At 35.0% G+C, this 22274-nt stretch overlaps 2 protein-coding genes across 23 annotated transcripts in view; one reads left to right on the forward strand and one right to left on the reverse strand.

Moving 5' to 3' along the window:
• Positions 1-7155, reverse strand: part of grhl1 (grainyhead-like transcription factor 1) — a 37989-nt gene extending 30834 nt beyond the window's left edge. For 2 of the 4 annotated variants that reach the window (XM_087288623.1, XM_087288622.2), the window contains exons 1-4: positions 6591-6966; positions 4020-4206; positions 3241-3314; positions 1209-1560 (exon numbers count right to left, since the gene is read on the reverse strand). In XM_087288623.1, coding sequence (XP_087144749.1) covers positions 1209-1560; positions 3241-3314; positions 4020-4085 — 492 coding nt within the window. In that variant the 5' untranslated portion in view covers positions 4086-4206; positions 6591-6966. 4 annotated transcript variants of the gene reach the window in all.
• LOC147833119 (uncharacterized) overlaps positions 1-22274 on the forward strand; it is a 127404-nt gene that overhangs the window by 54482 nt on the left and 50648 nt on the right. The window lies entirely within an intron of this gene.

Consider the following 22274-nt stretch of genomic DNA (forward strand, 5'->3'; position numbering starts at 1 on the left):
TTCAGGAGGCGTGGCTCTGAACGGCAGGGAAGGGACTGTGATTCAGAGATTTATGCTAAGCTCTTAGTATTGTGGAAGATCACCTACTGCATCTTTGACATCAACACTGAAGATGAATATTAGACATTGTATACCCATTTTAAACATACTACAATTTAGGAGTTTGAAATTACAATTTAGGATGGATTGGCCAAAGAATAGTTAGGAAAAGTGATGGTAATAATTGGTCTTCAAATATACTATGGTATGACTGGCCAGCTGTCACTGGAGTGGTACCTTTTTAAAAGACACATTTGTAACAGAAAGGTCCATATACAGTATTAGTACCTAAAAATGTCAACCCTTTTGGGATCCCTTTTGCATCTTTAGGTACTGATATGTACCGTTGATGTATATACAGTGGTGTAAAGTAACAAATTACAAATACTCAAACTACTGTAATTGAGTTATTTTTTTCAGAAATTTTTATTTATTAAATAGTTTTAAAAATGTGAACTTTTACTTTCCTTTAAGTACTTTTTAAGTACTGTATCAGTACATTTACTTTCCTTCATCCTGCAATTACTAATTTATTATTTCCTGTCTATGGGAATCAGAAAAAAGTATTTCAATTCCAATCGCAGATAGAAAGTAAAATCGCATCATACTGAACTACCTTAAGACATGCAGCAAACGGTTGGGAAGCATTAAAAGTGTCCAAGAAGATACTTTATAATGAACCAGAGACTGTTTAGACTGAATGTCACTGATGAGAAGATGACAGATGTTTACTATATGATGACTGATATGGCCTTGAACAATAACTAAATGCACTACAGAATGTTACAGTTACACACACACACACACACACACACACACACACCCATTTTTAGAAATTTTAAAGTTGAATCAAATCAAACTTATGATACATTTTACCTTAAAGGACAAGAAACTGACTTAAGGTTTGTAAAATGAAAAAAAAATATTAAGTTAGTTTTTATTTAAACATTAAATTAATTTAATAGGGTCTTACTAACTTGTTGTCATGACTTATATTAATCATATAATTTTAAAGTGCAGTGACAACTCTTATAGCTTTAAATTCAGTGTGTATTGTTTTTTAGACCTCGGTAATGAGGATTTTTTTAAAAGGAAAAGTTAAATTAGCAAATCCTGAAAATAAGTCGTGAAACTAAAAGCAGCAGTGAAATACAGGACTGGAAACTCACGTCTGGGTTTTCTGGGAAGGTGGAGTCTGGGGTGCGTGGCTGTGTGTTTGGGCTGAACTGGTTGTGGGGCAGCTGGCGGTCGAACACCACCGTGTGGCTGTCTGGCTCTGCGCAGTGGGGGTTCGGGACAGTGACAGAGAAACCATGTGATGGACCCTCGGTTTTCACTGAGTTGCTTGCTACAGGAGCGATCGACACAGTCACTGTAGTGTCAGGGCTGGGAAAGAGACCTCTCTTATCTTGGACATGTTGGTTTCCTGGCAGGACAATGTTCAGGGGGACCCCTTTTAGGACCTGGATCCTGTTGTCCCCTAGCTGCATTGATGTCTCTTGAAGAGGGGTCAACATGTTCCTGATCAATGAAAATGGGATTTTAATCATTGAAAATATCTTAGATTGTGTACTGAGCAATGAAGTGTGACTTCTTCTTTTTGTAGAAGATGTCCACTAAAACTATAACAATAGTTAAATTCACTAAAAGTTGGACGTAGTTAGAACAAGAGCCGTTTAACTGATAGATAAAAAGATTTTATAAATTAGAGGGATAGTTCACACAAAATTATAATTTATTTTATCATTTACATTTTCTCTACTTGAATTCCTTTCCTTTTTGGAACCCAAAAAAGTTGCTATTCTGTAGAATGCTGGATACTGGTAGCCATTGACTTTCATAGTATTAATATACTATTAAGTACTTCCATATATTGTTTTCCTACTAATAATGGTCAATGGTTACAGGTTTATAAAGTTTGTCAAAATAATGTCTTCTATGTTGAAAAAAGAATACAAATTTATAGATCTTTAGAACCACTTGAGTGTGAAGTAAATAATCTATTTAGAGAGTAAAAGATTTGTTTTGAGGTGATCTAACCCTCTGCCAACACTCTTATTAACTGTCCTTTTAAATCTTAATACTTTGCTGCAGTTTTACTAATTTTTCAGCAATATGTTTTTAATTAAAATTGCATTTAAAATATAATGAACTCTAATAGGAATACTTATCATTTTAAACATTTTGATAAGAATAAGTCAGAAAAAATAAGTTGTTTATTATGTTTTACATATAACACTGAATGTCAATGTACGATTATTTCACTTTGCTTTAGATTTTATTTTCACAAAGGTTATGTGAAACATTAAAGTAGACCATTTACTTTCATTTTATTTACTTATTTACTTTTACTTTTCATATTGTTTACTTATCAAAAATCCTATCAGTAAATTTAATTTGATGTGGACCCTAGAATGGGATGTCTCATCTTTGTCTCAAATAACAGACAATATTAATGTTTAGTTATCTTTAGTTATAGGTAGGGCCAGAGAGAATCTGCATACATTTTTTGCTATTTCTGCTGAAAGTGTTGTAAAAAAAAATCTGCAGATTTATTTTGGGAGTATCGTAACTAAAAACTTAATATATGAATTAAAAATATTATCTTTTTAACTTTTATTTATTGTTTACAATGTTAGAACCTCTTATTTGGTAAACAAAGCAAGTCTCCTAATTAATATCTCTATTAAAAGACAGAACAAGTTACTTCACAAACTATATTGTAAATAAATCATATGAACATTTTCATATTAGTCAATAAGATTTAGTGTGATTTTACTGTATAATACATACTTTTAAACAGTGCAGCACCATTAAACATGTACATAAACATATTTTAAGCACTTCATATTCTTTGAAAAAAGCACTTCAAATTGAGGTCACTTACTGTATATTGAGCTTCTGCATGCTGGACAAACAGACATGACAGATCAACCGTATAAATATTTGACAACTATCTTCTTTACTATTATTACTAATTCAAACCTCCAGCACCAATATTAAAAATAAAAGTAAGACCTCAACTTCCAAATATGAGGAAGAAATGGAATTCACTCTTGCATTCTTAAATGACTGATGACTATTTTCTAATCTATTAGTTACTGCAACCATAGTACAGAATAATGAAAATGTAGGGTCTCATCTTCCCAGTATGAGAGAAAAAAATGGCATTGACTAAGGCATCTTTGATGAGAGCTTCACCTTTTGTTGGGATCCACATCAGAGCCCAGGACGTCAGTCTTTTGCTGGGATATTGTTCTCTTGTCCCGTGGCACCTGGGGAAAGCAAACAAACTCTGTGTAAGTCTGACCACATCCAATAGTATCAGCTTTACCTATTATATCTGCCAGCCAACATATTTAACATACAATCAGCATTTGGTGCAAAAATAGGACATCATCAGACATCATTAAACTCAATGTGGTTCTCAAATAATAACCATATTCTGGTCTTAGACATGTTAATAAAAACCTAATTTAGTTATAGTATGTATATATATATATATATATATATATATATATATATATATATATATATATATATATATATATATATATATATATATATATATATATATGTATGTATGTATATAAATATTGCAGTGTATACAGTATTAATAAATAATTTTTTGTTAATATTTAATGCTCAATTTGCATTATTTTTTTAGTTTTATGTTTAGAAATAATCATATTTTTAGCCTTTAAACAGCATTAAAAAAAATGTTTTTTTGCTACTATAAATTTACATCCCTCAAAGAAGTTCTGTTTACTGGACTAACAAACATGATAAACATGGTCATAATTTTTATTGGTGTATTAATACATTCAATTTAATTAATATTTAATGCTAACTTTGCTTGCAATACTCTGTTTTTAATAAGTACATTTCAGATTATTATTTTTTTTATTTAATTAATTTAAATTGTATTTTAATTTAACTTTGAAAAATACAAATGTTGGCGTAAATCTTGACCGTCGTACCTTGTAGTAATCATACAGCAGACCCAGAGCCGCAGCGCTGTCCTCGTCTCCATTGATGCTCATCATGGCTTTGGTGGCGGCTGTGAGCGGATTCTCCAGGAACGACTTCCAGGCCTCATCCTCACTGGTGTAAGGCCGCCGCTGGTTGTACGCAGGATCATTGGGCAGCACGAGCACTGCCCGCTTACTGTAAGGAACATTCACAAACCGCCATCAATACTACGACGACAACAGCGAAATGAATCTTCAGGCAGACCGTGTGTGATTAGTAAACAAAAGAAACCCAATGATGGATGTTGAGCATCAACAGTCTGGAGGTGTTTTGGCATTATTAATGATGTCATAGTTGACAAAAGAGCTGACTATGCTTGTGAAAGGCCTTCTTTATCTTAGGATCTGTGACAAAACCGGCCCAAACAACAAATCTATGCACAGACCGCAGCTTCCCGTTTGACAACATGCTTCACTTGCTCTTCCAGTAAGACGGCCAGTCAAGAAGTGTCAGAAGGAGATCTGGTGACTTTTTCACTTGCGACAAAGTTCATTAAGAAACCGGTTGGGCCGTTTCGCTGTGATTTGTCATCTATTATTGAGACTAAGATGACTTACAGTGATTTTAAATTCTTTGATCCACTGCTTATGTATTAATGGGACACAATTGAGTTTTTTTTTCTTTTAACTTATTTTTAGCTTAAGGTGAGGGCCATAACAAGAATGTTAACCCAGAACTGAACATTTTGTCAGCATTTACTCACTCTTTACTTGTCACAAACCTGTTTGTCTTCTTTTCATCTGTTGAACACTAAAGAAGATATTTTGAAGAAAGTGGAAAGCTGCAACCATTGACTTCAGTGGTATTTGTTTTTTCCGACTATGGATGTCAATGGTTACAGGCTTTCAGCTTTCATCAAAATATCTTATTTTGTGTTCAGCAGAGAACAGAAACTAATAAAGGTTTGAAACCACACAATGGTTCAGTTTAATTTTAGGGTGAACTATCCCGTTAACTGGTATGCAATTCAAATATGCATTATTCATTTTACTCAGGGCTAATGTCACCATGCATGCACTCTTTAAGCGAAAGTTTTAAAAAAAGTCTTCATGTAATCATCCCTTACTTGTTTCAAATCAGTTCGAGTTTCTTACTTTTATTGAACACAGACTTAGGTATTTTGGAAAATGTTGAAAACTGGTAGCCATTGACTTCCATAGAATTCTTTTATTTTACACTATGAATCTTAATGGTTACCAGAAAACATTCTTCAGAACATCTTTTTGTGTTTAACAAGACAATAAAAGGTAGTCATAAGTGTTTGGAACTACTTAAGGGTGAGTCAATGGTGAGTAAATGTTCGGTTTTCGATGAACTTTCAAAACAAAAACATATACTTTAAACATCAATGGTTCTATAGAGATCATTTAAGTAACATATGATCTTTTAATTGCACAACAGGTACTTTAGAATGGTAAAACTTTCTTCACACTTTCCAAAACTGCTTACTAAAAACCTCTTTAGAGCACCAATAATAGTTCGTCAAACTGTGAAACCCCCCATTTTGAAGGGCTTTTTTTGGGGGGGAGGGTGATGATGGTTAGTTTCTGTTGTCCCCTTTAATAATAGACTCGATCCATATAGAGTTGCTATGACAAAACTTGCGTCCAAGTTGGTGTACGCAAACGGATTACGAGTAATTTGATAACTAATTGTGCCATTCTTTCTCCCTGTTTGATTTTAACTTCGCAACCCGATAGATCCGTTATCCTGGGACAATAAAAACCTTGTGGACACGCAATCCCACTTCTAAAACAAAAGAGGCAACCAAGCGTGAAATCACTAATGATGCGTTTGCGACCCCATCCAGCAAACTCCAAACACTAACCAAGAAGAGTTTTGAGTTTTTGCATTAGGAGCCACAGATACACAGTCTCTAGTTGCATATATGCTATGGTGATGGTCATCAACAAACGTTTGTTTGAGTGGAAAAGCTCAGCAACTGGAAAATATTTAGTGTACACACAATGACCACTTCTACGAAACAAAAGAAGCCGGAACGTTTCCTAAAAAATCCAGAGCGATTCTGTGTGGATTTGCATGTTTTAAACAATGCACAAAAGCCTTAAACACCATTCCTGAGTAGGAATTGCCAACGCCTAGAAAGCAGGTGTGTGGTTTCAATCAGCTCCTTTTACAAAACTTTAGCCAAATTTAACCTAAAATAATATTTTGATGATCCCTTTAGACATTTTGTTGATTATACCTAACTACATGCGAGTGTAAGTAGTCTGTTTACAGTAATACCTGCCAACACTTTTATTTTGAATGTCTCTCAACTGACATTCAGCTGACTGTAAGTAAATATAAGTACTTTAATGAGAGAATTCTTATTGACAGTTACTTAGTTAACAACTTCTGTTGAGGATCCATCAAAAACAAATGAACAAATAATAATTAAAATATCGCAGATTTAACATACTGTACAATACTAATAATATCACTTGCTCCCACATCATATACTATTACCTTTACAAAAACACAGATACTAGTTGCACAAGCTTATAACAAACACTTACTAAAAGAAAGTCCTGCAATTCCCATTTTGCCTCAAATAGGATTTCACTCCAAAACAGATAAACAAACATTCAAAACAAATCAAATATCACGCAAGTCTGACAAACTCAGCGCAGCGCTCATAACTCCCGCAGCAGGTGCAGATACACCTGCGACCGTAGCAGGTCTGAACATGACAGGTGAACTGAAGAAACCGAACAGCACAACTGTGTAGCGGAATCAGCTCTCGCTGACAGTCTGACTCCTCACGGCAAGCCAATGCCTTCCACAATTGCTAAACTAATCTCAGTCAGCTCCAGCAAATAAAAGTAGAATTAAGCAGTAAACAGTGTATGAATCATGGGATCCGTTTGTGTCGATCTTCCCTCGGTTAACTATGGACCAACAGTGGTGAACTTACTTTTCATGCTCCTGTGACATCTCTTATGGTCGAACTGGACTTTCTAGTTGGTACTGTAAATCCGATCCTTCTTCTTCTTGTATGGAGCAACGTTTTCAGGATGGGATGAGGGCTGCGTTAGAATTGCCTGTACGAGAACGGGTTTTGTTGGCTTTTCTCGCTTTTTTGGATATACTGAGAAATTGGGGCCGGTTTTACCTGTGACAGGGCTCTGGATTGGATTACACCTAAGAGGAGGAGCTTAATATTCAAAGACGCTCATCTGTTTATGGTTTGTGTATGTTTAAGGTTGCATCAAATCTGGGGAAATTAACAGCACAGTGTAAATACGGTTTTTAAATTTAGATTTGCATTGGAACATTTTGGTTATTTAAGCTTAAAATTGTCTATATTTCTATATAGTATTTTTATTTTCCAAATAAATGTGATTTAGATTTGGGCTACTGAAGATGATAAGTTTGAAAATATTATGATTTTATAATGTTAGTGTTCTTTGCGTACCAAGGCTGGATGTATTTGATTTAAAATAATAATAAGAAAAACTGTAATACTGAGAATTATTATTTAACTTTTAAATATATATATTTTTTTAAATATTGCATTTATTTATGTCATTATTCACATTTTTATTGTCACGTGATCTTGCACACTGTAAAAAAATCCTGGTTGTCTTAAATTTTTAAGCTGAATCAAAATAACCTTATGAGTCCATTGAACTTATGTTAAGGTTAACTGACTTAAAAACAGCTTGTGTAACTTATCAAATTAAGTTAGAACACGATTAACTTTGTTTAAAAAGTTACTATGACCTAAAAACATATGCGCTCAGGACTAATTGATTATATAATTTTTTTACAGTGCAGAAATCATTCTAATATGCTGATTTGATGCTCAAGAAACATTTATTTAATTTAATTTATTTTAGTATTTAAAATATTTAATATTTATTTATTTATTTCATGTATTATTATTCATGTTGAAAACAGTTGTGTTGTTTATTGCATGTATTTTTATGGAAACATATGAATATAATACCACCAAAAGTACAAAGATAAAAGTCTTAATAAAAGATGTGTTAATACAAGGGATAATATTTATTTAAAATATTCATACTTATTAATGACACATTAAATTGATCAAAGGTGACAAAAACATTTATAATATTCTAAAATAAATAATAAGCAATTTTTAATGCTGCCTTTTTAGCTTCGGTTTATCAAAGAATCCTGAAAATCGATATTTATATATTTGTACATTAATAATAATATAATAATCAGCATTGAATATTGAGAAACAATAATGATTAACCACAACACATAATTAAATCAGTATATTTGAAATTCTGAAGTATTATTTGACTCTGAACTGTGGAGTAATGATGCAGAAAATGCAGCTTTGGATTATACAAATTAATAAATGTTTTAAACATATTCCCAATTTTCCCCAAACTTTTATCAGGTACTAAACAAGACATCAACTAAAAAAGATTAAATCACTTTACAGTAAAGAAGAAAATCTGCATGAAGACAGCATTTGCATTACAAAAACACATATCATCTCATTATAAATTATACAAAAGTTTAAACTGTTCCTGAAAATGGTGGTGATGTTCAACATACTACACTAAAGGATGAGATATCATTAGAATTGAACATTCATTGTGTATCCCAGAGATGAATATGAACAATGGCATCTCTTGCTTGGCTGTAAAATTAGTTTTCATGTTGTAATTCACATGCATTTCCATGTCTTCAGTTTCTGCTGATTTGTGTGCATAACAATATTAGGTGTTGCCAATACAGCATTCATTTAGCATATTAGGACAGGCCCAATTCAAAGCGCTGTTAACACCCACACCAAACCAAAACCCAACGCTAGTTCTTCTTAACTGAACAAAATGGCTTTAATAACAATATATATTTATATAGCTGTTTTATTTTGCATGACATATTATTACGTAATAATATATATACGATATAAATATATATAAGAATATAATATAATTTAAGATATAATTTATATTATACTCTATATACAGTATATATATATATAGAATATAATATAAATATTATATATATTTATATATAATATAAATATAAGAATTATAAAAAAATTATTCCGTCAATTAAATAATAAGTAATAATAAATAATAATAATAATAATTTCTAAACCTGAACTTGTCTTGACAAGAAACTATATAATATGCATATATCACTTCATATATCAACAGAAATGCGAAATGCAACAAAACCAAATGGCAAAACTGTCATCTTTAGAATAAGGTGCTTGTTGTTGTTGTTTACAAGCTAATCACTTGTGTTTATTTGCATGTCATTTGAATTGATTAGGCTACAAAACTAAGATTTACATCTTGCTTGTAGTTCCCAAACTCCAACACACTTACTTGTTTTATTATCATGCAAATAAGCCAAATTCATGAAACTCCAACTCCAATCAGTTTCTACTATGATATTCTTCCCCTTAAATGGATAGCTAATATCTCTTTAAGAGCTTAGAGAGTGTTTCTTATAGTGGATGAGTGTGTTAAGTGGAGATAATGCCTAGAAACTTACAGGGATGAGAAAATAAACAACAGCTCTCCTTAGCGGGAGAAGGTTTTAGATGCTATCAGTGAGTTTTCGGTTTAAACTGTTCTGAGTCCTGCAGCACTGTTTATTTACCCTAATGCTGAGACCTCTGCTTGAACAGGCACACTGTTTATATTTGCTGTCATGGCTTTGAATGTGTGCTGACAGCAGGAACTCATTATCCATATGCATGTGGATTGGTTATTGCTGGTAAATTTAGTTTAGCTGTTGCTACAATATATGTTTGAAGGCGGTGTGTTCTAATTGCAATCATTTTTGTGTACAGAATATATAAAGTAATCACGTTTGCTGGGTTGCTTATTTATCAGTTGTAGCCTATTGCTACAAATTATGATGAAAATGGTAGTCAGTTATGTAATTAATCATTGTACGTATTACTTTTTTGGATTACTTTTAGATTACTTGTGACTAACATGGATTTCACTGGGGTTATAGATGTTTAATAAAAAATGGAATGAAATAAAAACATATTTGTTTAGTTAAATATTATAAAAGGCATTTAACATTATTTCACAGGGTTTCCAAAACTGGGAAAACATTAAAATGGGAACAAATTTCAATTAATTTACATATTAAACATAAAACTTGAACGCTTAAATATAATAATGAATTTGTCATGAATTTGACTTCTGCCAATATTTTCAACAGTGTATGAGCAATTATAGAATTGCTAGTACATTTTGCATCTCCTGGATAAACCTTTTTGACGCGGATAAAAAAAAAAAACTTTCAGTAAATTAAACCATTTGAGGAGTTACACAAATTACATCACGTTAACTCAAAAATATGTTTATTTTGTATTGTTGTGTCTTGAAAAGGTTGATAACTTAGACTTCTATACACCTATTTTTGACTGTCTCTTCCTCCTGAATCATATATTTAGGACTTCAGCTATCGTCAAACAATTAAGTTTAATTTTCATCTTTTTTGAATTATAAATTCAAAGTAAACATCTCCATGAAATGTATCTATTTTTGTATTATTTGGCATTTTAATTATTAAAAGTACATGTCGTGTCTGTGGGGTGCCATGGTAACTTAATGATTAGCATTGTCACTTTACAGCAAGGTCACTGGCTGGTCAGTTGGCGTTTCTGTGTGGAGTTTGCATGTTCTCCCTGTGTTCGATTTGGTTTTCTCTGGTTTCTCACACTGCCCAAAGACATGTGCAATAGATGAATTGAATGAGCTAAATTGGCCGTAGTGTTTGTGAATGACAGTGTATGGGTGTTTCGCAGTACAGGGTTGCAGCTGGAAGGACATACACTGTGTGAGACAAATGCTGGATAAGTTGCTGGTTTATTCCAGTAGGAATAAAGGGACTAAGCTAAAGGAAAATGAATGAATGTTGTGTCTGTCCCACATTTTGATCAACTCTGTTAACTATTTGACACTTGACAGAAAAAGCATGTGACTTGAAGTGAAGTCACTTTCTCTGATGGGAAACTCTGGAAGGCATCCATTGAGGCATGTCGTTTCTTTTTCTTTCATTTATTTGTACAAAATGTTTTGGATACGCCAATTGTAGATTAATTATATGTTAACCTTGTTCTTTCTTTCCCAGAGATGGGTTGCAGGTGGAAGGGCATCTGCTGCGTAAAACATGTGCTGGATAAGTTGGCGGTTCATTCCGCTGTGGCGACCTCGGATTAATAAAGGGACTAAGCTGAAAAGAAAATGAATGAATGAATAAATGAACCCTGTTATTTCAGCAAATTTTGTATTCCCTTTTGAAAAAGAATAGTATAATGAAAACACAAAATTCATGCCCTGTGGTTGCTGGTTTGAGGTTAGCATCTTGAGCTTAAAGCACAAAATGATGGATACGTCAACACTGTTTTTGTCAAATAACAAGTTTTGTCAAATAACAGTTAGTAACAGGATCAAAACGTCTGTCACATTTAAACAGTTTGGATTTTTTTTACATTAATAAAGGATTTAAATTAGTCTGCATTATACAATTGTTTCACATTGCTTCAGTTTAAGGAAAATTAATAGTAAATGCTTGTAATGTGTCCACCAGTGTTGGGGGAAATGCATTACAAGTAACACGAGTTCTGTAATTTTACTCCTCTTAGTAAAGACGAATTACTTTTACTAAATAAGTAATAATATTTAAGTTACTATTTTGGAAAATTTAACATGAGTTACTTTTTAATTTAATTAATTAGCTTTTAAAAAATTGTAAACTCATTAAACTCATTAAAGAAAAATAAAAGGGGATCACAGTATCAATGACCAGGGACTTTACTTAAGGTAAATGGTAAAAAAGTAGCAAGCACATTGCTTTAAACTTTCAATAAGCTGTATATATTGTATGTAGAGATTCGGAGTGAGGATATTCTTAGATAACATTATCCTAAAATAGTTTTTTAAAGGTAAATGTAGGTTAGGGGAGAGCAGGGCACAATGTAGCACTTTTTTGGTTTTGGCCAAATAATGAACAAAGTAATGGGGTTAGACAAACCCTATTTTTTTACCAACAACACACAAGCCTCTCCTACAAATGAGCACTGGTTGTATGATCACCGGACCTATAGTTTCTCTGCAGTATAGCCAAAAGTGCCAGGAGTAAAAATGTTACTATTTATCACACCTGCGGAGCAAGTTGTAACAGACAGAGGGTTAGTTATAACATATGCTTAAAAAGGCAGATTTTACACAATGAATTTAAATCCTGTTTACTTTAAATAGTAGCTATATTTCTTCAGTATTTAGCTGATTTTTTTACAGCATGTTTATTTTATTAATTTATCCATAGACAAATTACCATGTTTGTAAAGATTCAGGATGCGAGCGCAGCGAGGTTGCAGAAAAAACCGGGAGCGCTAGCATTTACAGCGAGGAGGTATCATCTGATGTGTTAAAGAGTTTGTTGTATTAGAGATAAGTTATATTGATTACATATGATATATAATGTTTACATAATGCTTTCAGCATATTATAACAGTTTCTCACACAGTGATAAGCACAGTTATTCGGCAAAACTAACATTAAAGTGAGCAGCGTTTGTCTGACAGGTCCATCTGCGATAGCACGCTCCCAATGAGTATTGGATAAGATGAAATGGCCAAGCATCCAGCCCGAAATAAATAACTCACATTAAACTCCTAGTGATTTTACAAGAGAGAAGTTAAAGGCCTACAAGTCATAGGATGCCAGCAGTTTTGTTCTGTGTGGTCATGTGCAAGAAATAATTTTCCATGATTACCAGATTCAAAACTTTATAGTGCTAAAAACCGAGGTTCTGCCTAGCCAAAGACAAGGAAAGAAGACGAAGCTATACAAGGCCTGGGTAATCATTAACAAGCACAACTGCATTCTGACAGCGAACTACACCTGTACGGCAGGGTATGCGAACTTACATTTTCACATTTCATTCTAAGCATTCAGTGTCCGCAGGTTAATTAACCATATTTAGCTGTTTTTGCTGAAATCATTGCTGCAATCAAAAACAAGTAATGTGTATGATTCAGCATAGCGTGAACTTACATGATATAAAATGAGAACTACAGAATACAGCATTTTTAATTTGGTTGGCATTAAAAGCGGTGTGGTGTATGGTAAACGTTAAGTTTTCTATTTGGCATCCTACCACACAACTATTGCAACCAGTCTCTTTTTGCAACCGGGAACCTGTGTAACGTCATGTGTGATGTAGGTTGGTAATTCGTCTATTGGATAAACACATTTGGATTTATTTGCATTATTATACAATGCACTTATTTGCATTATTAGTAAAAAAAATTCTAAATTCTATTACAATTTTTTTTTTCATTAAAAGCATCTTTTATTTTAAAAAGTTCTCAACATTACACTCAAAATTCAACAACTAACTGGCTAGCAGTCACTGTGTTTTTGTACAGGTTTCAAAATGGTTCCATCTTTTAGCCCAGAAGATGGAAATCACAGCAATATAAGATTTTACTTACATTCATTCACAGTTAAAAAATAAATAAATAAATAAAAATATAGGCTATAATAAAAATACTTTTATGCTGCAAAAATGGTTTCTCCTGTGTTTTTCATCCAAAATTTCGCAGAACTCTTTCAATAATTGGCAGGAAGACGTCTGCTGACACTGTGGTGAAAACCTTGGAAGCATGTCATTGTTAACCCTGGGTAAATACCTTAAAACTCTGTGTTACATTTTACCCTGTGTTACTTTGTGCCCCGCACTCCCCTATACAGTGTGTTTTTAAAAAGTGTGTTTAGAAAAAATAAGGAAGAAAGAAAACTAGTTCTGAAAGAGATTAAGCCTCAGCCAGAGTAACTCAAAATAACGTAACGCATTACTTACAATAAACGGTAACTAAGTAACGCAACTAGTTACTTAATCAGGGAGTAACTCAATATTGTAATGTTTACTTTATTAAGTAACTTTCCCCAACTGGTGTCCAAAATTCTAAAAATGAGTCATATGGTGGATGGGACATCATCGACAATTATATTTTAGATCTCACACGAAATTGGGATTATGTGCAAACTTGTTGCATCAATGGAAGAAAGGACATTTCAACCTGAACTTAAAGGAAAATGTAACTACTGAATCATTCTTAATTCCTACAGTTTGAACCATACAGAAGCATGTACTGTTTTATTTTTAATACAAAAGCTAGTATGAATGTCCACCCAATTCCCAGCACTACACAAGCAGATTGTATGAATGAAACTACAAATGTATTAAAAGCAACGTGTAGTGTTTTAAAACCTTGTTTGAAATCAGAAATGAGAGGTGATTACACACATGAAACTAACTTAATAGGGATTTATTCTCTTCCTCATGACAAAACAACCCAACCAACACCCATTGAAGAACACCCTACAAAACTATGCATTCAAAGTAAATCCTTAAATGCCTGGAGCAAAATCACAGTTTTTATTTTTATTTGGCAAAAGAGTTTAACTATGTATTATCAAACACTGTTGCCATATTATATACACTATGAACTATATAAAAGCTGTAAACTCTGAAAAAGCTGTTTTATACTGTATTAATAATCCTTGACAAGAAAATAGATCATTCATTTTGATATTTTGTCTCCTTTAAACATTGTGTTGACTATCAGTACATTTTCTCAGACATCAACTTATTCTAACCCTCTAAGTGTTAGTTGATATGTTGCTGCAAAGTTACTTATAGTCAACAGAATATCTCAAAGGGAACATTAAAATCAAATGCACTGAAAGTACAGTATTAACAGACTCCAGCCACTGCCAAAATAAACTTCCATCAGTCCTGGATGACTAATGAGTCCATTTGCATGTCTGTCAAACAGATGATGTAAACTTCAGCAAAAACTTTTGTATTACTGTAGTGAAAACGAGGACAGTACAGGTCAAAATATCAAAGATATGTATGGTTTAGTTTTATATTTGGTTTAAAATAGGCTCAAGAAAGAAGGAGATCTACTGGTCTGAGATCTGCACTGTAAAATGTGATTAGTTGAGTAAACTTGTTGTCTTCAATAAATAAGTAACTAAACTATGTTTAATCATAAATAAATAAAAAGTCTAAGTGCCCACATTTGTAATTCCTCTTTATGCCTACTATTCTCTGAAAACTCTGTGGTTGTGCCTGAAAATTTCAATAGATCAGCAGTTTTTTAAATACTCAACAACAATATACATACATACACTCACCTGACACTTTATTAGGTACACCTTACCTATCCTAGTGTAGTTACTAATGGGCCCAATGTGTGCCAAGAAAATATCCCCCACACCATTATACCACCAATACCAGGCTGAACCATTGACACAAGGCAGGATGGATCCATGCTTTCATTGTGTTGTTGATGCCAAATTCTGACCCTACCATCCGATTGTCACACCAGAAATTGAGACTCTGGACCAGGCAACATTTTTTTTATGAATTGTAGCCTCAGTTTCCTGTTCTTAGTTGACCGGAGTGGCACCCGGTGTGGTCTTCTGCTGCTGTATCCCATCCGCCTCAAGGTTCTACGTGTTGTGCATTCAGAGATGCTCTTCTGCATATCAACAAGTGGTAATTTGAGTTACTGTTGCCTTTCTATCAGCTGGAACCAGTCTGGCCATTCTCCTTGAACTCTGGCTTCAACAAGGCATTTGCACTCACAGAACTTTCGCTCACTAGATATTTTGTCTTTTTCAGACCATTCTCTGTAAACTCTAGAGATGGTTGTGCGTGAAAATCCCAGTAAATACGCAGTTTCTGAAATACTCATACCATGTTCAAAGTCACTTAAATCCCCTTTCTTCACCATTCTGATGCTCGATTTAAACTGCAGCAGATCGTCTTGACCATATCTACATGCCTAAAGGCATTGAGGTGCTACCATGATTAGAAATTTGTGGTATCAAGCAGTTGGACAGGTGTACCTAATAAAGTGGCCAGTGAGTGTATGTATGTATGTAACAAAAGTACACTCACTCTCTCTCTCACGTTCCTTCAGCTCATTCCCTGCTTTATCAGTGGTAGACACACTGGAATGAACCACCAATTACCATTCTAACCCCTTAGCTACCTTGCAGTTACAGAAGTAAATAAATATATACTGTACACACATTGTTAACTCTGAAATTATATTAAATAACTTAATTCCAAAAGGGACGATCATAAATTTGCTTGAATCTATTTGCAGTTCCGTCAGGATGTGTTGCAGGATTCCCTTTTGTTTGTGTTCGCTTTGCTCATGTCTACTGCTTGCAGTTATTATTTGCCATCCAGCTCCACTTATAAGTCTCAGCGAGAGCACCAGGATGTTCAGGGTAATAAAATGCAAATAAAGACCCCCTCTTAGGCTTGCCTGGACTCATCCTGACTGCAAGTATCTTATATTGACTGGTGGAGTGTTCAGTCCTGATATTCATTACATCCAAGCCACATCCTATTTGCTCACAGTAACGACTGTTCACCTCTCCACCGAGCTTCATTTGACCAGTTACTGCCTCAAGACAGAAGTGAGATGTTGAGTAAATAAAATACAACAAGTACTTAGGAAACTCCACGAAATTGACATGCCCAAACGACTAACCGCTTCTTTGCGTTTTCCCAATAAACAGAGCAGCGCTGAAGGTTGCTGGGATAAGCTGTGGTGTTTTTGGAGAAACTATTTAGGAAGATGTTATCAGGCTGTCTTGTGTGCTTACAGTGCAAACACATCGCGAGGGTGAGGGTATAGCATGAGCCCGTATGACACGCTCTCTCCCTGCCCTTTTATGTCAGATATATCCTTGAGGTCAGCAGAAAGGTTGGGTTTTTTTGGGACATCAGCGAACTGACTGTGTTGTTTCTTTGAATTGTTCAATTGTTTGGAAAGTTAAGATACACAATATACTGCTGACCACAGTTCATTTGTCATCGACTTTTGTTTTTAACAGCTGTACTGATGATAAATACAAGAATGAACAAACAGTGGCCATTGAATCAATATTTACTCTTCTTATTTTTATTTGTACATAGTACTGCTTGTTATAAACAATGTATCTGTGCACTTCGGTATTTTGTAAAAAGTGTGGGTCTCGTTTCTGCCCTGCTTTTGTCTATTCGTCAAACTTCCTCCTGTTAGCAACGCCCATTTTCCAATGATCCAATCTGTTCCCATAGGACTTAATCATTTACCGCCTTACATTTTATAATCATTTCAGAAACCGTTTTAAGTTAATGTACGTCACAATAGTGGAATTAAGGACAACCTAAACTCATGCCTACTTTAAAACATGTCAAGGGATAAAATGAGAGCAAGTGAGACAAAGAACTAAACGATTTGAGAGCAGTGAAATATAGACATAAACATCAGTATGCGAACATGGTGGTTAATGGAAACACACAAAAAAAAAAAAAAAACAGCAAGACAAGATTATCTAAACCTTTATATAGGTCTTTTACAATGAGCTTGATTAAATAACATGGAATTATGACGCAGATATGCGTTTTATATCAAAACATTAAGCTATTATCACTAGATGTGATTGATCGCAGCATGACAAATCATTTTGAAAGTTATTGGGTTTGTTTTCAGTTAGGGATAATTTTGCCAACCATCAGCCGCTGCTTATTTACCGAATATTAACAGTTAACTGATCAGATTAATATTAGATTATTATTTAATTAAAAAATAATTTAAGTGTCTTGACCAACAAGAAAGCCATGCAACAAACTCTGGAAACAAACAAGGCTTTATGAACAGCTAAATACTGCATGCCGTGTGCTGTCTCACCCAGTTATTGGGTTTCGCAGCTTGACAAGTCTGCCTTGCCTTTAGAAAGCACAGGCTCTCATGAATGATTAAGAAGCTGGGTCTTCTCATTGGATGAGAAAACTCAGCTATGAATAAAAATGAGAAACCAATGCGTCATCACTGTACTAGCAAATTAATGCTACATCACTGATTTTGTTCCCGCCTCAAAAATTATTTTAAACTCGGAAGAAAAAATTAGCTGGCAAAAGCAGCAAATTATCCAGTTTTCCCCACAATCAAAGCTAACAGGTGCTAACGTTGTCTTAACTGATGCTCAACACACACAAATCTGTTGAAATTTCAAGAAAAGTACTCCAGGGTGTCTTGAACCTTTGAACAAGACAGGGTCATTTCTGTATATGGAGGATGAGCTCTCAGATTTTCCTATAAAATACTGTATATTCATTTGTGTTCTGAACAAAGATCTCTGGGGTTTGAAATAACATTTGGCTTGAACTATCACTTTAAATGATACTTCTCAGTGGTCAAAGATGACTGGCCAATCAGCTGAATAATAAGCTGCCTCACCTACTAAAAATACAGGTGTAAAATACACAGTCACTGTTTCTGAACTTCCTGAAACATCCAGGAGTTTTCATCCAGGAGAGCTCATGTTACATTATCCAGCATTTAAATAATTCCTGCACAAAGCATGAGCAAAGCCTAAGACTAAGAGTTTTCATGGATCTAATATTGACCTAATCTTGCAATACGGAAGTCATTTCTTTTCTTTGATTGTTTTAGGAATTCTGGTTTATTTGCCTATGGGGTAAATGACTAGGAATAACAAACATCAATAAGCAGTCAAACTACCTGCTCTACAATCAAGTGTGTTTATGACACCACATAAAAAGAAAAAATACCAGTTTGAAGCATACAAGCAGATTTTTCTGACTAAAAATCTATGGAAATGAATTCATTCATTCAGTCTCTTTATTCCAACCCAGGCTCATTCTGGAAACGTAGCCATGCGTACGTTTCTGGAGACCACGAAATACATCCCGGGAGGTACATATTTATGCAGTTTTTGTTTTCGTGTATCCGCGAGAGGCCGCTGTGCGCACTTTTTCTCATCTCAAACGGCTGTTCTTGGATTAAAAAAGCCACCGGAGGGTGCTGTCGAGCGACCAACTGTCCAACTGACTGACTGAATGACTGAACGATTGACCAATCGGCCGACCCAGCCACCCTCCTCCTCCTTCTTCTCTAAACCCAAGCAACGGTTTACAAAAGCTGTCTAGAAAAAGAAAAGCCCTCTTCTAATTTTGACCGTGATTTCGAATTTCACTGCATTCTCGCCCGGTTATGAACTCATTCACTTTATTGTTTTAGATTCTGTTTTTTGTCTTACCTGATTTCTGGAACCGATCTTCCCTGAACTCGAACCCAGTTTTCGCCACCACCAGCTCCTCCTCCAGGCCTTCACTCTGCCGATGTAACACGACGAGCTAACCGAACAAACTGGTTGTGGCGGGAAAGCCCTCCACACGGAGGTGAGGCGTCAGCCGGCTTGGATTGCTTTATTAATTAGGGGTCACTACAGCAGAATGAACCACCAACTTATTCAGCACACGATTTACACTGCAGATGCCCTTTCAACTGCAACCCAGTACTGGGAAACATCCGTACACATTCATTCACACACATAAACTACGGCCAATTTAGTGTATTCAATTCACCTAGCGCATGTCTTTAAACTGTGGGGAAACAGGAGCACTCGGAGGAAACCCACTGCAACATGGGGAGAACATGCAAACTCCACACAGAAATGCCAGCTGATCCAGCTGAGACTCGAACCAGCAACCTTCTTAATGTGAGACGACAGTGTTAACTACAAAGCCATCGTGTCCCCCTCTAAATGAATGAGACTGAATGCCTCAAGACAATAGGTTCAAATGGCTGTGCCTACTGGCATGTGAAAAGATAAGGTTATTACTGAAACACACAATTTCTTCCCCATCTGTTTACATGTACGGACATGACCAAAATTATGTGAACTTTTGAGATATCCATCTGTGTATTTGATAGCTGAGGCATTAACTTAATTTGTGTGACACACCATCTTGTGTGTGCTCTTAAAACCATTCACCAAAATGTTTAAACCAGGGGTCGGCAACCCAAAATGTTGAAAGAGCCATATTGGACCAAAAAAACAAAAAACAAATATGTCTGGAGCCACAAAAAATTTAAAGCCTTATATAAGCCTTATAATGAAGGAAACACATGCTGTATGTATCTATATTAGCTATATTAGCCTACTATAAAAATGACTAAATTGGCTACAAATACATAATGAGCCTTCATGATTAAATAGCCACTGAAATAAGGTGGTTGGTATTTATTTTGTTGTCATTAAAACACTTCAGCACAGCCTCTTGTCTTTTAGTGTTATTAATTTGATCATTTCTTCTTGCGGCCCATCAGAGTTCACATACCTGCAAAAAAACGCGTTGAATATCAGTCACATCACAGGCAATTGAGTATGCTGGCACTGAATTAATGTCCTTGGTTTGCTGATCGGTGATGTTACCTACCATTTTAATAGCCCTTTCCTTCACTGTCTTGGAGAAAGGTATATCTTTATTTTTTTGTATTATCTTGGTTTTGTTTTTAAAGTTTGCAAATAGGTGTTCTAATATGTCATACCATATTTGAACGGTTTTCCTTGCTTTATTATCTTCCGGTTTGTTTACAACAGCCACCTGCCTGGCATCCCGCCCTGCTGATAGAAACGTGTGTCGCAGGCTATGACGCAAATCTTCGTTGACAGAAATGTTGAAATTAAATATTAATTCTACACACTTTGCAGCATTTGAAAACGTTAAAAACGTTTGTCCTCCTATAGAAATCATATTAAAACAAAAAATATATTAACCTCCCCCATCTTTTTGCATTTTCAAACATTTTTAAAAAAGCTCCAGGGAGCCACAAGGGCAGCGCTAAAGAGCCGCATGCGGCTCTAGAGCCGCTGGTTGCTGACCCCTGGTTTAAACTGACAGGACAAATACAAATGTTTTGTTTATTGTTGTTAAAGTAACAAGGGATTAAGCTAAAAAGGTTCTGTCCTCTTTTAGAAAGTATACATTAAAATAGATATGCAAACACTGTTCTTTAAGGAGCAATATCTTAATTTACACCCCAAAATATATCAAAATGATTTATTAAATATAAAATCAATTAAAAACACACCACAGAAGACATTGTAAGTGTGATTTATGCTTCTAAATGAATTAACTGGTTTACAGATACAGTTGAAGACAACATTATTAGCCCTTCTGTGCAATTTTAATTATTAATTTTCAAGTTTTGTTTAATAAAAAGTAGATTGTTTTTCAACAATTGTTAAATATAATAGTTATAATATGTAATTTAATTAATTAACTTCTTTTGTCTTTGTCATGATGACAGTAAATAATGGGAAGCGACGGTGTACAGCCATTTTCAGATCTCTCCAGAGATGTTAAATAGGATTAAGGTCTGGGCTCTGGCTGGACCACTCAACGACATTCACCGTATTTGTTATGAAGCCACTCCATTGATATTTTGACGGTGTGCTTTAAGTCATTGTCTTGCTGGAAGATGAACCGTCACCCCAGTCTGAGGTCAAGAGCACTCTGAAGCAGATTTTCATTCAGGATGTCTCTGTACATTGCTGCATTCATCTTTCCCTTTATCCTGACTATTCTTCCAGTTCCTGCTGCTAAAAATCATCCCCACAGCTTGATGCTGCCACCACCATGCTTCACTGTATGGACGGTATTAGCCTGATAATGAGCGCTGCCTGGTTTTCTCCAAACATAACGCCTGGCATTCACTCCAAAGAGTTCAATTTTAGTCTTATCAGACCAGAGAATTTTGTTTCTTATGGTCTGAGAGTCCTTCAGATGCCAAATTCCAAGCAAGGAATGGCTTCCGTCTGGCCACTCTAGTATACAGGCCTGATTGGTGGATTGCTGCACAGATGGTTGTCCTTCTGTAAGGTTCTCCTCTCTCCACAGAAGAACGCTGAAGCTCAGACAGAGTGATCATCGGGTTATTGATCACCTCACTGACTAAGGCCTTTCTCCCCCAATCACTCAGCTTAGATGGCCGGCCAGCTCTAGGAAGAGTCCTGGTGGTTCCACACATCTTTCACTCACTGATGATGGAGGCCACTGTGCTCATTGGAACTTTTAGAGCAGTAGAACCTTTTCTGTGACCTTGCCCAGCCTTGTGCCTAGAGACAATTCTGTCTCATTGGTTTACAGACAATTCCTTTGTCTTTATGCTTGGTTTGTGCTTTGACATGCACTGTCAACCCTGGGACCTTATATAGACAGATGTATGCCTTTTCAAATCATGTCCAATCAACTAAATTTACCACAGGTCAACTCTGATTAAGCTGTTCAAACATCTCAAGAATGATCAGTGGAAACAGAATGTACCTGTGCTCAATTTAGAGCTTCATGGCAGAGGC

The sequence above is a fragment of the Danio rerio genome, chromosome 17 (genome assembly GCF_052040795.2).
Source record: "Danio rerio strain M-AB ecotype USA chromosome 17, GRCz13ab, whole genome shotgun sequence".
NCBI lineage: Eukaryota > Metazoa > Chordata > Actinopteri > Cypriniformes > Danionidae > Danio > Danio rerio.